The sequence below is a fragment of the Dama dama genome, chromosome 6, assembly GCF_033118175.1.
Source record: "Dama dama isolate Ldn47 chromosome 6, ASM3311817v1, whole genome shotgun sequence".
NCBI classification, from domain to species: Eukaryota; Metazoa; Chordata; class Mammalia; order Artiodactyla; family Cervidae; genus Dama; species Dama dama.
The window spans coordinates 1,018,636-1,030,850 of NC_083686.1; the positions used below are offsets into that span (position 1 = coordinate 1,018,636).

Genomic DNA, 12,215 nt, shown 5'->3' on the forward strand with positions numbered 1-12,215 from the left:
ACCAGGATGTCCATCACGGCGCGGACGCGTAGGCAGCACGCCGTCCATGTCCTCATTCCTGTGAGTCCCCGCGTCCCCACATCCCGTCCGTGTTCCTCTGCGCTCACACTTCGTGCGTGCCTGCAGGCCTGTGTGTGCCGACCCGGAGCAGGGCCTGGACCTACAAACGCCCCCAAACTCGTGTGTGGCAGCCATGTCCACATCCGTGGGCAGCAAGCCCCTCTAAGAGAACTGGTCACAGCCTGGGGCCTCCATGGGAACCCCCCAAGTCCTGCCCACGACAGCATGCCCCTGCTTGGGGTCCTGACTTTCAGCCTCTCTCCAGGGACCCCAGTGCCTCTCAGAGAAGGCCTGGCCCCGAACGGGCACCCTCTCCCTGTCCTCCTCGGGCTGGGGGTCCGGGGTGAGCAGGGCGCCCCGCACACACCGGCCATTTCAATGGGTGAAGCCACGTCCTGGCCGCAGGCCCGTCCTGGACCTGGAAGCCTCCAAGCAGGCTGTCGTTACCGGGATATGATCAAGGTCCCCTCCTCCAGGTTGGCGGTCCTCCCGGGGGAACCTGATGTCCGGCTGACTGGACGGAGAAGCTGTCAGGGCTGGCCATCCGGGCAGTGGCCGTGGGCCGCTGGGCACCAGCAGGCGGCCTGTTTCCACCTGGGGTTCCGCGGGGTTTCCACCGTCCTCACAGGGAAGGCGCCGGGCCGGGCGGGAGGGCGTGCTCGCGGCCGCCGGCGGGGGGGCCGGGATAAATGGCCCCAGTCATGCGGCCTCGGCGAGTGCGCGTCGAAGAAGCTATAAATTACCCGGCCGGCCCGCGCCACCGCGGCGGGAGGGGCAGGGGGGTGCGGCGCTCCGTAAATCGGCCCTTTCACCACTGGAGGCTGCGCACGAAAGAAAAACTCTGTTTTATTAAAGCAACATCAGGGCTGTGGCCGGCCGGCCGCGAGGCGCCGGCAGCCAACCTGGGCACCAGGCGGGCGGGGGGCTCCGCCGCACCCGGGGCCGGGAGAAAGGCCCCTTCAAGAGGGACGAGCCCCAGCCCAGGGGGCACGCGGCGGCCTCGCCTGAGCCCCCCAGAGCCTGAGACGCGGCCAGGCCCCCGCTGCTCCCAGAACCCACGGGGCCTGCACCCAGAGCTGGGGGGGGAGACACCGGCCCTGGCTCAGCCCCGGGTCAGACCGGCAGACCCCTCTGACCCTCAGAGCCGCGGCGCCCGGGGCCACAACCTCAGGCTGCCCTCAGGGGTCCCCCAGCCCGGCCAGGCCTCCACCCACTGCTGGCAGCTCCAGCTCCGGGGAGGGGGCCATGGAGCAGCTTGGGATAATATTTAGACAGTTTAAGTGGAAGTGAGTGGGCTCATCTCCATTCCCTGCAGGGCCAGGCTTGCTGGGCGAGAGGCAACCCCGGGGCAGTGGGCGGGCTGCTCCCACGAGTCACCCCTCCAGGGTGGCCCTTCGTGGTCTCTGGCCCTGCTGCCCCAGGTGCCTGACCCTGCAGGGGCTCCCCAAGAGGGGTCCTGGGCCCCCCGGTTCCTCCAGAGCGCCCCCCTCATCACTCCAAGCCCCATAAAGCCACAGCGGGCATCGCAGCTGGAGCCCCGCGTTGCCCGCACGCTGCCGGGTGACAGCCGCCCGCCTGTCTGTCCGTGTGCCCCGCAGGACAGCGCCTGGCTTGTCTCTGGGGCAGGGTGAAGGCTCCTCTGGGCTTTCCAGGCACCTTGGCTGAACACAGGGCCCGGCGGGCTTCCTTGTGAACTGGCACCCCACCTTGCTCCAGTGTGCCCGTCAGACTGGCCCAGGGCTGTCCCCTGCCAGGTCCCGTCCGGCCCCCCGGCCCCTCCAGTCCTGGCAGCCGGCGCCCTCCTGACCCCAGCCCCCCTCAGGTGAGTGTAGGTTTTCAGGGGCACCAAGAGCTGGAAGAAGGTGCCCTGCCGGGACCCCAACTTGTACCCAGGCAGCTCCTCTTCTCCAGGGGCCCTGGCAAAGCTCCAGGGACAACCAGGGTCCCCAAGCCCACCTGCCAGGCTTGGTTTACACTGCCCCCTGCTCCCAACCTCACACCCAGCCCAGAGGATGCCCCCTGGAACTGACGAGGCTGAAATGGGGCACCAAGGCTCAGACTGACCACAGCCCCCCACCGGGGTCCTGCCCCCCGCCGTCCTTCTGGGAGGCGGCAGAGGGGAGGTCACTCACAGGCACGCCCCACAGTGGGCCTGGGCGGGGTCCCCACAGTGCAGCCCCTGGGGTCCAGGCCTAGGCCAGCACGGGGCAGCCCAGTGTCGGAGCGAGCACCTATGTGCCCGGCCCACCCAGCAGTCGCCGGTCCTCTCTGGGGATCTGGAAGCAGGGTGGGGGTGGGGGGTGGTTCCCAGCTGCAGAAATGGGCTCCCCGGGGGTCACACAGCCCTTTGCAGATGGCAACCCCCTGGGGCATCGACCGCTCATCACACCTGCCCTGCAACTTAGAGTGGGGTCCCAAAAATGAGACAGGCCAGGGTGGGGCCAGCCACCCAGTGAGGACAGACCACAGCGTGCGAAAAAGACCCCCAGTGAGGGCAGAAGGGTGGGCCAGTGAGGGCTCGGGGAGGGCCGTGGGGCCGTGGATGAGGAGCAGGAACCGGCCCGAGGGCTCAGGAGCAGCGGGGCTCGAGGCACAGGGCTCCAGGCGCTCCGGCCTCACAGGCACTGCAGGCTCTTGACGCAGAGACCCTGGGAGCCAGGGCCTGCGGGGCTCCCGGGCCTCTGATGACAGGAACCAGCCTTCACTCAGCCTCCAGTCCCCCTTCCTGAGGTCCAGTGGGCAGGTCCGAGCAGTTCATTAGGGAGGGAGCGGCCGTGAGACCAGGGGGAAACAAACAGGCAAGAGAAGACATGGGGTGACAGCCTGTCTCCCCACCAGCAGGTCCACGCAACGGGATCTGTGAGCTGTTCCGCAGACACAGAACCCCCTCCAGGTGGAGTTCACGTTTAACCGCGGTGAGCTGCCCACAGGCATGCAGACCCCACGAACTAGACGTCAGGGTCGACGATGCTGACGCCTACGCGCCCCGCCACTGACCACCAGAAGAGTGTCCACCCGCTGACCACGTCCTCTCTGCACAATCCCTATAAAACTGCTCAGTACCTCCCCCCGGCTGGGACGCATGGTTGTCGGGGCATTGGCCTGCTGTGGCCCCCTTCGCCTGGCAAAGGCATAAAGCTGTCCTGTTCTACTTCACCCAGAACTCTTGTCTCTGAGATTGGATTCGACACCCCGGTGTGCAGAGGAGCGGAGCTTTGGGCGTCAGCAGAGGGCAGACCCCAGGCCGGGCCAAGTGCCAGGAGGGTGCCAGGGAAAGGGCCTGGGAGGTGGCTCTAACCCCCGGGATCAGCCAGCCCCCAGCTGGCCACCCACGAGATGAAAGGCCCTGCCCGTGCAGGCCCCACAGTGCCCTTTGAAGGCTGTGGGAATGCCCACAGGGCAGTCAGGTGCCAGGCGCTGGGAGGGGAGCTGCCGGTGCCGTGGTTGAGGCCTGGCCATCCTCCCGCGGCCACACTATGGCACTCCTGTCCCGCCTGCCGTGACAGCGGGCAGCGGGGTCAGGCCATATCACCCTCCTCGACCCCTTGCCAGAGCCTCAGTCTCCCGGATCGGGACTGCCCGGAGAGACAGAGGCTCTGGGAACACAGCCCTTCGGGGCTGGCCTTGCTGACCCCGAGGGCCTAAGCGCAGGCCGGCCGGGCAGGCAGGCTCCTCTCTAACCTCTTCGCTCAGGGCCAGGGTCCAAGGACCTGTCTGGGGCCGCTCCTACCCGAACCACCTCTTAGTGGTCAGCACACGCTCCAGCCATAAAGGGGGGTGCTGGGCCGGTCCCTGCCCTCTCTGCAAGACAGGCACGGTGACCAGGAGGGCATGCCCAGCGTCTGCCACCACTCTGCTCTGACCCCTCCCCCACCGACGGCCGGAACCCCAGAACCAGGCGGCCACCAGCCGCGGGGGCAGGCGCCAAGGACCTGTGGGAAGGCGCGGGCCCTGTTGCTCCCCAGGGCCCGGCAGGGGCTGGAATGTTTGCACTCGCTGTTTGCCTGGGGGCAGGGCGGGGGGTGCCCGCGGCCCCTCCTGGGGCGCCCTCCCTCCGCCCGCCTGGCCTGGGGGCCCAGGCCCAGCTGAGTCCACAGCTCTCTGGTCAGCTGGGGAGGAGGAGGGACCCTCTGGCTGAGATGGGGAATTCCAGGGCGGCTCCAGTACGACAGCGTCCTCCTGCCTTGACCTGTCCCCTCGCCAGGTCCAGGCCCCTTCCGTGCGCCCGTCGGACTGGGAGACCCCAGCCCGCAGAGGAGCTCGGCCGGCTCCTCCCCGCCCCCGCCAAACCCGGGGCTTCCCAGCCCGGCTCGGAGATTATGCAAATCCCCGGCGGCTCCTTAATTAAATCCCTAACGAGGCGCTGGGGCCGGGCCAGGGGCGGCGCTGAAAGCCGGGGTCACGCTCCGGAGGGGCCCGGCCCGTCTGCGATGGGAGGCCCCCGCGCCCCGCCCGGGGCCTGGGAACCGCCGCGCCGCCGGAGAGAGAGGACGGGCCAGGCCCGCCTCGGCCTCCCCGGGATGTCGCTTCTCCCCCGGGGGTGCGGGCGCACCTGCGGCCCGTCCTGCGGCCCGGGGTCCCGGGGCCGCCGGGGTCGGGGGCGGGGCGGCCGGGGCAGCGGCCGCCGCGCCCCCCTTTCAGACGCCTGTTGTTGGGCCAACAGCCGGGGCCGCGGCCGCCTGAAAGGCCCGGATTAGCGAACATTAGCGGCCCTTTGAGCGGCGCCCGGGGCGCCCCTTCCGCCGACCCGCCCCCGCGCAGGCCGGACCGGGGCCGGGGAGGGGCGGGGGAACGGGAGGAGGGGAGTGGGGGAGGGGCGGGGGCTGGGGGAGGGGAGTGGAGGACCCCTCCCCCGCGGGACCCCGCCGTCTGCCTTTCCCCACCCGTCCCGCTTGGGGTCCAGCCTCATCAGGCCTTCGGCCTGCTTGGGAAAGGAGGGGCCCCGGGCAGAAGGTGGCCGTGGGTGCCCACCCCACAGAGCCCACCCTCCTGCCTGGCTTCTGAAGATCACCGGGGAGAGCCCCGGACCCCTTCCGGCCAAAGCAAAGCTTCTGAGTGGCCGAAGGGCCAGGCGGCCTGGCCGAGAGTCCCGCAACCCCCGCGCAGCTCCTGGAACTCCTGCTGGTGGGCCCACACCTCCCTCCCGCCTTGCGCTCCTCCCAGGCCCCGCGTGGCCTTCTCCCTGCTGGCCGCGCGGGGTTCCCCTGGCCGCGCTCCCGGCGGCCGGCTCCTGGCCCCCAGATCACACTGGAGGGAGATGAGCACCCCTCTCCAGGGGAGGGGCTGCACCTTCTCCCTGGAAACAGCTCCTGGGCCCTGGGTCGGTGACTATTTTTTTTTGTTTGTTTTTTTTGGTCGGTGACTCTTGAGAGGGCCCCAAAGAAGACAGCAGGTGGCGGGGTGCAGAGGAACGGGGAGGACACAGGGGCTGAGCGCCAGACGCCCGAGACACCTGACTCAGCATACGTCACGCGGAGGCGTGCTGTTACCCCACTTCGCAGAGGGGGACACTGAGGTGCGGGGCGGGGTCACACCGTGGGGGGCCCTGGCCCCAGCCTCCCTCACCCAGGGTCTCCTCCTCACCCTCCCCCAGCTCCCTGCCTGGCTGGGGCAGCTGTCGATGGGGAGGGGGCAGGCCTCCTGGGATGGGGGGGGTCCTGACACTCCCAGTGGGGCCTGAACTGGGCCGCCTCTCTCAGTTACTGATCAGGGGCTGGGGGCTGGCTCAAAGCCCCACCTGCCCCCTGGGACCCGAGCCCAGGGCCCCATGTGCTACACCTGCACACACATGCACACGCATGCACACGCATGCACACACAGGCTCATGTGCTGAGGCCAGCACCCCCGCCCTGGGAAGAGTAAACATGTTCGCAGAGGAAGCAACAGGCCTGTCTCCCAAGAGAAAAATGTGGCCAAACCAGACCCAGGCGGCCGTGGGCCCCACTCTCGCTACCACCCCGAGTCAGGACAGCCTCTCAAGTCTGCTGGTAAAACATTGACAGCCCCCGTTCCCGTGACCGCCCAGCACCCATGGGGGCCAGGGTGGGGGAGCCCGGGGCTCGGCAGGCCTGCTGGATGGGTAGGTGGGCGCTGCAGGTGCTGGGGTCTGAGCACACACAGGCAGGGGGGCCACTGTGAGTGGCTCCGTGACCCACTGCGGGAGGGCCGACTCTGGGGGCACCCGGCCACCAGCTCCTTGGGCCCAAAGCTCTGCTCCTGCATCGCCCCGGGCCCCCACCGCGTGCCTGGGCCCTAGATGGCTCGGGACCAGCTTCGGTCCTGGCATGGGGCCCGTGGGGCTTTAAGGGACACCCCGAGCTGTGGGAGGCCCAAGACAGAGTCTCCCTGGTTCCTGGCCCCCAGAGGGATGACGCTGAGTCCAGGAACATTGCCTTTGCTGGCCGAGGGAGGTGTGGACCAGCCCTGACCCCTTCGCCTCTGGGCAAGGCAGAAGGCAGGAGAGACACCCCCTCCAGGGGCCCCCACCCCCCCTGGCCAGGACAAGGACAGGCCTGGCCAGATCCTGTGACTCTGGAGAAACCACATGGAGCCTGGGGTTTGCAGCGAGAAACCCGATCGAGTAATGACAGGGTTGGCGTGGGGGTGACCGGCCGCGGGAGCTACTCCACCGTGGGCCAGTCTGCAGCGAGGACCCCCGGGCCCTCCTCTTCCCACGGACAGCGGACGTCAGCAGCCAGGCACCCAGGCCTCGTGCGTCAGCCGCACCCCCTCCTCTGCCCGCTGCGTGCCCACCTCCCCCAGACTCTCACTCAGCCTCACCACCTGCCCCCAGGGGTCAGCCCAGAGCAGGGTCCCCCAGGAACCCTCTGGAACCGCTCTTCTGGGGTACACCCCGGCACTGTCACCTACACCCCTCTTTGGACCAGGGTGGGCCCTCCATCCCAGCCTGAACCTCCTCTAGGCCCCAGGACCCCGAGGTGTGGACCTTGGGCAGCAGGGAACCCCAGGGGAGGTCAAGAGAAACCAAGGTCATGGTGTCCTGCAGCCCCTAGCCCCCTGGGACCCACCCAGCACACACAGGGACCGGCGCGGGCTCAGCCGGGGCTGAGTCTCAGGCTGCGGTGTCCAGCCACCTCGCTGGGCTCTGGGGCAGCTGCTGGGAGGCCCGAGGCAGCGGCAAGCCTGCAGCGGTTCCGGGAGGGCGCTGGAGCGCCGGCAGGTTCACATCGCGCTCAGAAGCCAGACCCCGCCACCCCGTGACGGCCTGTCGGCCGAGCCCCCCGGGGCGGACGCTGGGGCAGGCCCCGCCCCGGGAGCGGGGCGCACACTGCGCTCGGCCGCGCGGGCGCGGGCGGGCGGGCAGCTTTAATTACCGCTGGCTGGGGCCATTGAGCCGCGCTAATCCGGGGCCGCGGCTGCGGGCGGCTGGGGCGGGCGCCCCCTCCCCCCCAGCCCGGGCACGGGGTCCCCGGGTTCTCACGTCCTGCCGGCCCCAATTAAAGCGAGCTCGGCGGGGCTGCCGCTGCGCTAATGAGCTCCGTGGCCGCTGGGCTGCGCGCCAGGGGGGCGCGGGGGCGGGGTGGGGGCGGGGCTGGCTTGGGTGGGGCGACTTGGGACCATTCCCGGGGAGAGGCCCGGGACTCCCTGAATGTGCCCACCTGCGGAGGGGTGTCCCCGCATCCCCCACTCAGAAGTCAGGACGCCCTGAGTGCTGGGCAGGGACTGGGGTCGGAGGGCCAGGGGAGGGCCCCACGGGAGCAGTGCTGGGGCCGGTGGTCTGTCCAGGTCGTCCCCCACACCTGTGCTGCCCGTCACCCACACCTGGGCCTGGGACGAAGATGTCGGAGCTGCCGGTTCTGGCACCTGGCTGGGGTCTGCAGCCTCGTGGGGCTTGGACGCCGGGGCACCCCCACCTCAGCTTTGCACATGAAGAGCAGCCTGAGGCCTGGGGCCTGGAGCAAGGGGCCAAAGGGGCCAAAGGGGCCTGTGCCCTGACCCTCCAGGCTCTGAGCCCAGGGGGCTCGCGGAGGAGGAGGGGGGCGGCACGGCGGCAGGACCCAGAGACTCTGCAAGAAACTCCCTAGACCCACCCGCGGGGCCCTGCTCCGCCTGGGCAGGGTGGCCCCTGGGGTCTCTGCAGGTTGTGCAAGCCTCCTCCCCCCCCCAACCCCCGGGGCTTCGGGTCCCTCAGGAGCTGCAGCCCAGGCAGGGCCCCGGCTCAGAGCTGAGGCATCCCCGTGGGGACGGGGGGCCTGGTTCAGCACGAGGTTGGGGGGACAGGAGGGCCCCGGGCCAGACTCAGTGCCGGTGGGCCAGAGGGAGGGCTGGGGGGAGGGACTGGAGTGTCACCACTCTTTTTGCCTCCCACCCGGGGCTGCTGTGTGGCCTCGGAGAGGCTGCCCGTCTCTGTAGGGACCCTGAAGTCTAGGGCTGCGGGCTGGAGCTCTCCTCTCGCCCCCAGCCTGCCAGACGGGGGCTGTCAGCGCAGGGCCTCGCGGTCTCTCTGGTGCCCCAGGCCCGGCTTACGGGGCGGCCCGCACTCTCACTCCTGCCCTAGCCAGCGGACCGAGGCGGCAGGGCCCAGACGCTGAAGGGGTGCGCGGGGTCTTGGCTGGCAGAGGCCCCATCTCAGCCCACCGGGGCCCCGAGAACACTGGCAGGCGGGGTATGTGGTTGGGTGGGAGGCCTCGGTTTCCTGGCGGGCCGGCACTGTGACCCTGCTGACCGCACCACTTGGGGCAACCCCGGGGCCCGGAGCCCGACCCGTCAGTCCTCCGTGGACCCCAGCCTGCTCCTTCTGTGTGCACAGGTGTGCAGGCACACAGGGTGCACGTGTGTGAGTGTGTGGACCGGCAGGCAGGGTCCAGAGTGCGTGGACGGGCATGGTGAATCCCAGTGTGTGGCCGTGGAGGGGGCTGAGAGTCTGCATAGAGGAGTCTGGGGGCCGTGCGGTGACCCAGCTCCCAGCTGTCCACGGCACGGGCAATCACACACAGCTGCCAAGACCCAGCGATGGCGGGGGCTCGAGGAGTGGCCAGCCCATCTCACAGAGCGGGAAGCTGAGACCGTGCAGGTGCCGCAGCCACTAAAGGCCCCCCTGCTTGCAGGGCTGCCTGAGTTGGACTGGCTAGGGCCTCCCTGCCTGCTCTCTTTGGCTGCGTTGTTGGGCCTGGGTTTGGGGCCGGTCGGCTGTGGGGGTAGTTCGTGTTTTGGAGAGGAGGGGACGTCATTGGACCCCTACCCCCTGCCCCTCCAGGAAGCCCCCTCCCCGCAGCCCGCTTGGGGCACTGGGTTTCGGGGCCATTTGTGGGCCCGAGCGAGTCGCACCCCTGTGCGGAGCTGATGGCAAGGCAGCAGGCGTCCCATCTCCCTGCCCCCCCGCCCCGGGGGGGCCCTGGCCCGCTGTGTCCACCCCCCGGCCCAGCAGGAGCCCAGCGCCAGCCCTTGTCCCCCGGACAGCCGGTGAGCGCGGCGGGCGCTATCTCTGCCCGAGGCAGAAAGGGCCCGTCGCACCCAGGCCAGGTGTCGGCGCCTGGGAAGGGGCCAAGCGGAAACCCGAGCCCGTCACCCCCGTCCGCGGCCAGGCTGGCCGTCCCCAGAGACGGCACCCTGGTCCCCAGCCCCTCCCGGGGCGATCCGTCCCAGATCCGGGCGGGGGCCAGCCCTGGGGGGCCTGCAGCCGCTTCCGGGGTTGGGGGGAGGGTGGGAGAGGCGGCGGGAGGGGAGGGCCCGGCAGGCCTTGTCCCCTGTCTGCATGAGGGGCCACGCGCTCGGCACCCAAGCGGAGGGGTGACCTCGGATCCCCGCCCCCTGCCTGCTCAGATGCCGTGAGATCTGGGTCAGGAGCGGGGCCGGGGGCAGCGGGGTGCCTGGTGTGGGCTTACCGCTCTCACGCCGCCTCCCCCCAGCACTCAGGCCAGACTGTCCCGGGGGGTGACCACGACGGGCCAGCTTGCCCGCTGCCTGCCAGGCCCGTACCCAGCTGCGGTCCCCACCTGGGCCCTGCACTCACTGCCCCTGCGCTGCCCACGCACGTCCTTGCCTCTGAGACCCCCGCCCGGCTGGGGCTTGCCTGGGAAGCCCCTTCTGAGCACACGGCTCAGGGCCTGCCCCCCAGCCCTCACTGCCCGTGACAGGGGCTCTCAGGAGAGGCAGCCCCGCATCGGGGTCCCAGGCATGGGGCATGGGTTCTGAGCCCCCACAACTGAGTGAGGGGGATGGGTGTTGGGCCCCCAGAACAGAGTGAGGCGGGCGTGGGGAGGGGAGCCCAGAAGCTCATCTCCCCGGAGCCCCCCAGCCTCCCTGGCCTTCAGCCGGTCATTGTTCCTAGGAGCGGGCTGTCCGGTCCAGGCAGCCCATGGGGCTGGGCCCGTCCTTGGGAATGCTCTCAGCTCGCCCTGCGTCCTCAGCCTTGCTGCTGACTGCTGGGTCCCACTGCCTCCCCGGGCACTTGGGCAGCGTGTGGGGGTCCTCGCTGCCCCCCACCCCACAGCTGACAGGTGGACGGCCCAGCCCTGCCCTCCGCCCCCAAACGTCCCCTCCAGCCCCGGGCAGACCCCCGCCAGGGGCTCTCGGGACGCTGGCCTCCAGCTTGACCGCAGGTCTCCCCTGGGCTTAGCTGCGCTGCCCCCCACCCCCCCGGGGCAGCCCCATGGACCTGAGTCCTGAGCTGTAGGTCCCGGGGGCTGTGGTCAGTCACTCTGCAGGCTTGGGGGAGACCTGGGTCCCAGAAAGAGCCTGGAAGAGGGACCGTGTGGTTCTGCCTGTGGCCCAGAGCTCCACCGTTCCCAAGAAGCCCGGCTCACTGAGACCTTGGCCTCGGACACCAGCCCGAGCACATCAAAACCACTGGATCCTGGTTGACGAAGGTGCCTCGTGGGCCAAGTGCGAGGGGGCGAGCGGAGCTCTGTGGGCTCCGGGGGGTGGTGGTCACGGCCGGACGGGGCTGCCCAGGACTTTCTGCAGGCCACCCAGAGGGCGGCCTCTACCTATCCCCCATGGCGGCCCCTGGGGTCTGAGATGGGCTTCCTAGCTGCACCCCTGGGGTGCACGGCCGTGACATACACATCGAGGGCAAATGCCCTCTGAGGGTGTGACCTTGGACACGCGGGTCCAGCCTCACCCCCAAGGTCCTCTATGGGCCGATCGACCCCAGCATTGGGGGTGTCTCCAGAGGGAGCTGATCTCTGGGACCCAACTGGGGGCTCGGGCCTCCCCATGGCACCTGAGGGTGGTCAGCACGCCCCACCGGGAGATGGCCGCCCAAGGGGGCAGGTCCAGCTGGGGCCCTGGGGCCCTTCCCTCGACCATTGTGGCTCTGGAGGACACGGTCACAGAGGCTGAGGTCAAGGCTGGAGTCCAGTCAGCCTCAGCTGGGCGGGCACAGCCTCATGGACGAGTGGACCCTGGGCCGACAGCCCCGGCCGGCACTGCTGCCCTCGCGCTCCGCTGGGCCGGCTGCTGACCCTGACGCCTCCTGACTCCGGCCGCCCCCGAGCGTGGACGGGCCGCGTCTGTGTCTGGGCCGGGCGCTGCCCGCTGCGGGCTCCGTGCTGGGAGGAGGTGGCCGGTGCTGGCTCAGCATTGCCGGCTGCCCGGGGCGGGCAGGGCAGGGCGCCCCTCCCACCCCTCCCCACTCACACCGGGCCCAGGGCCCAGGCCCAGCCCGAGAGAACGCAGGCCTCCCGCCCCAGCCTGTCAGCCAGGCTTCTCCATCTGGCCACAGACACTACCCTCAGGAAGCCCTTGGCAAAGAGGCTCTCGGGGTCCCAGCTTTGCCTGGTGGCCTCCAAGGCCCTCACGCACCGTCAGCCCTGAGTATGAGCAGGTGTGCGGTGGGTCCTGACCCAGGAACTCGGTTCCGTTGGGTGGTTCAGGGCAGAGGGGGTGTGGGGTCAGCAGGGAGTACTCAGGCAGCCTCAAGCCAACCTCTCACCTTCTCCCCGATGCCCACAGAACATCCACTGGGCTCTGCTTTCGAGACATTCCAGAAGCTTCTCAGCCTCGGAGCCACCACCCGATCCAAGCCTCTTGCCCTCCCACTGGGACCCTCCTTCACCTCCTCCCTGGCCTGGAAGCCCCTCCACCCCGCATAACTTTCCTGTCTCACCCCAGTGAAGAAGTCCTTACAGTTAAACCACCCCCCGTCCAGCCCCCAGCCTCAGGGTCCCCGCAGTTTCCCAGGGTCCTTCGTC

General features: G+C 69.9%; 1 protein-coding gene across 1 annotated transcript; it reads right to left on the reverse strand.

Annotated features, from left to right (window-relative positions):
- Nucleotides 1-4,459: 4,459 nt before the first annotated feature.
- On the reverse strand, nt 4,460-6,282 carry LOC133058571 (basic salivary proline-rich protein 3-like). The gene is made up of 4 exons (XM_061145281.1): nt 6,216-6,282; nt 5,555-5,700; nt 5,072-5,307; nt 4,460-4,739 (listed from the first exon to the last, which is right to left on the reverse strand). Exons 1-4 carry the CDS (start codon nt 6,280-6,282, stop codon nt 4,460-4,462), a joined length of 729 nt encoding a protein of 242 aa, XP_061001264.1.
- Nucleotides 6,283-12,215: the final 5,933 nt, after the last annotated feature.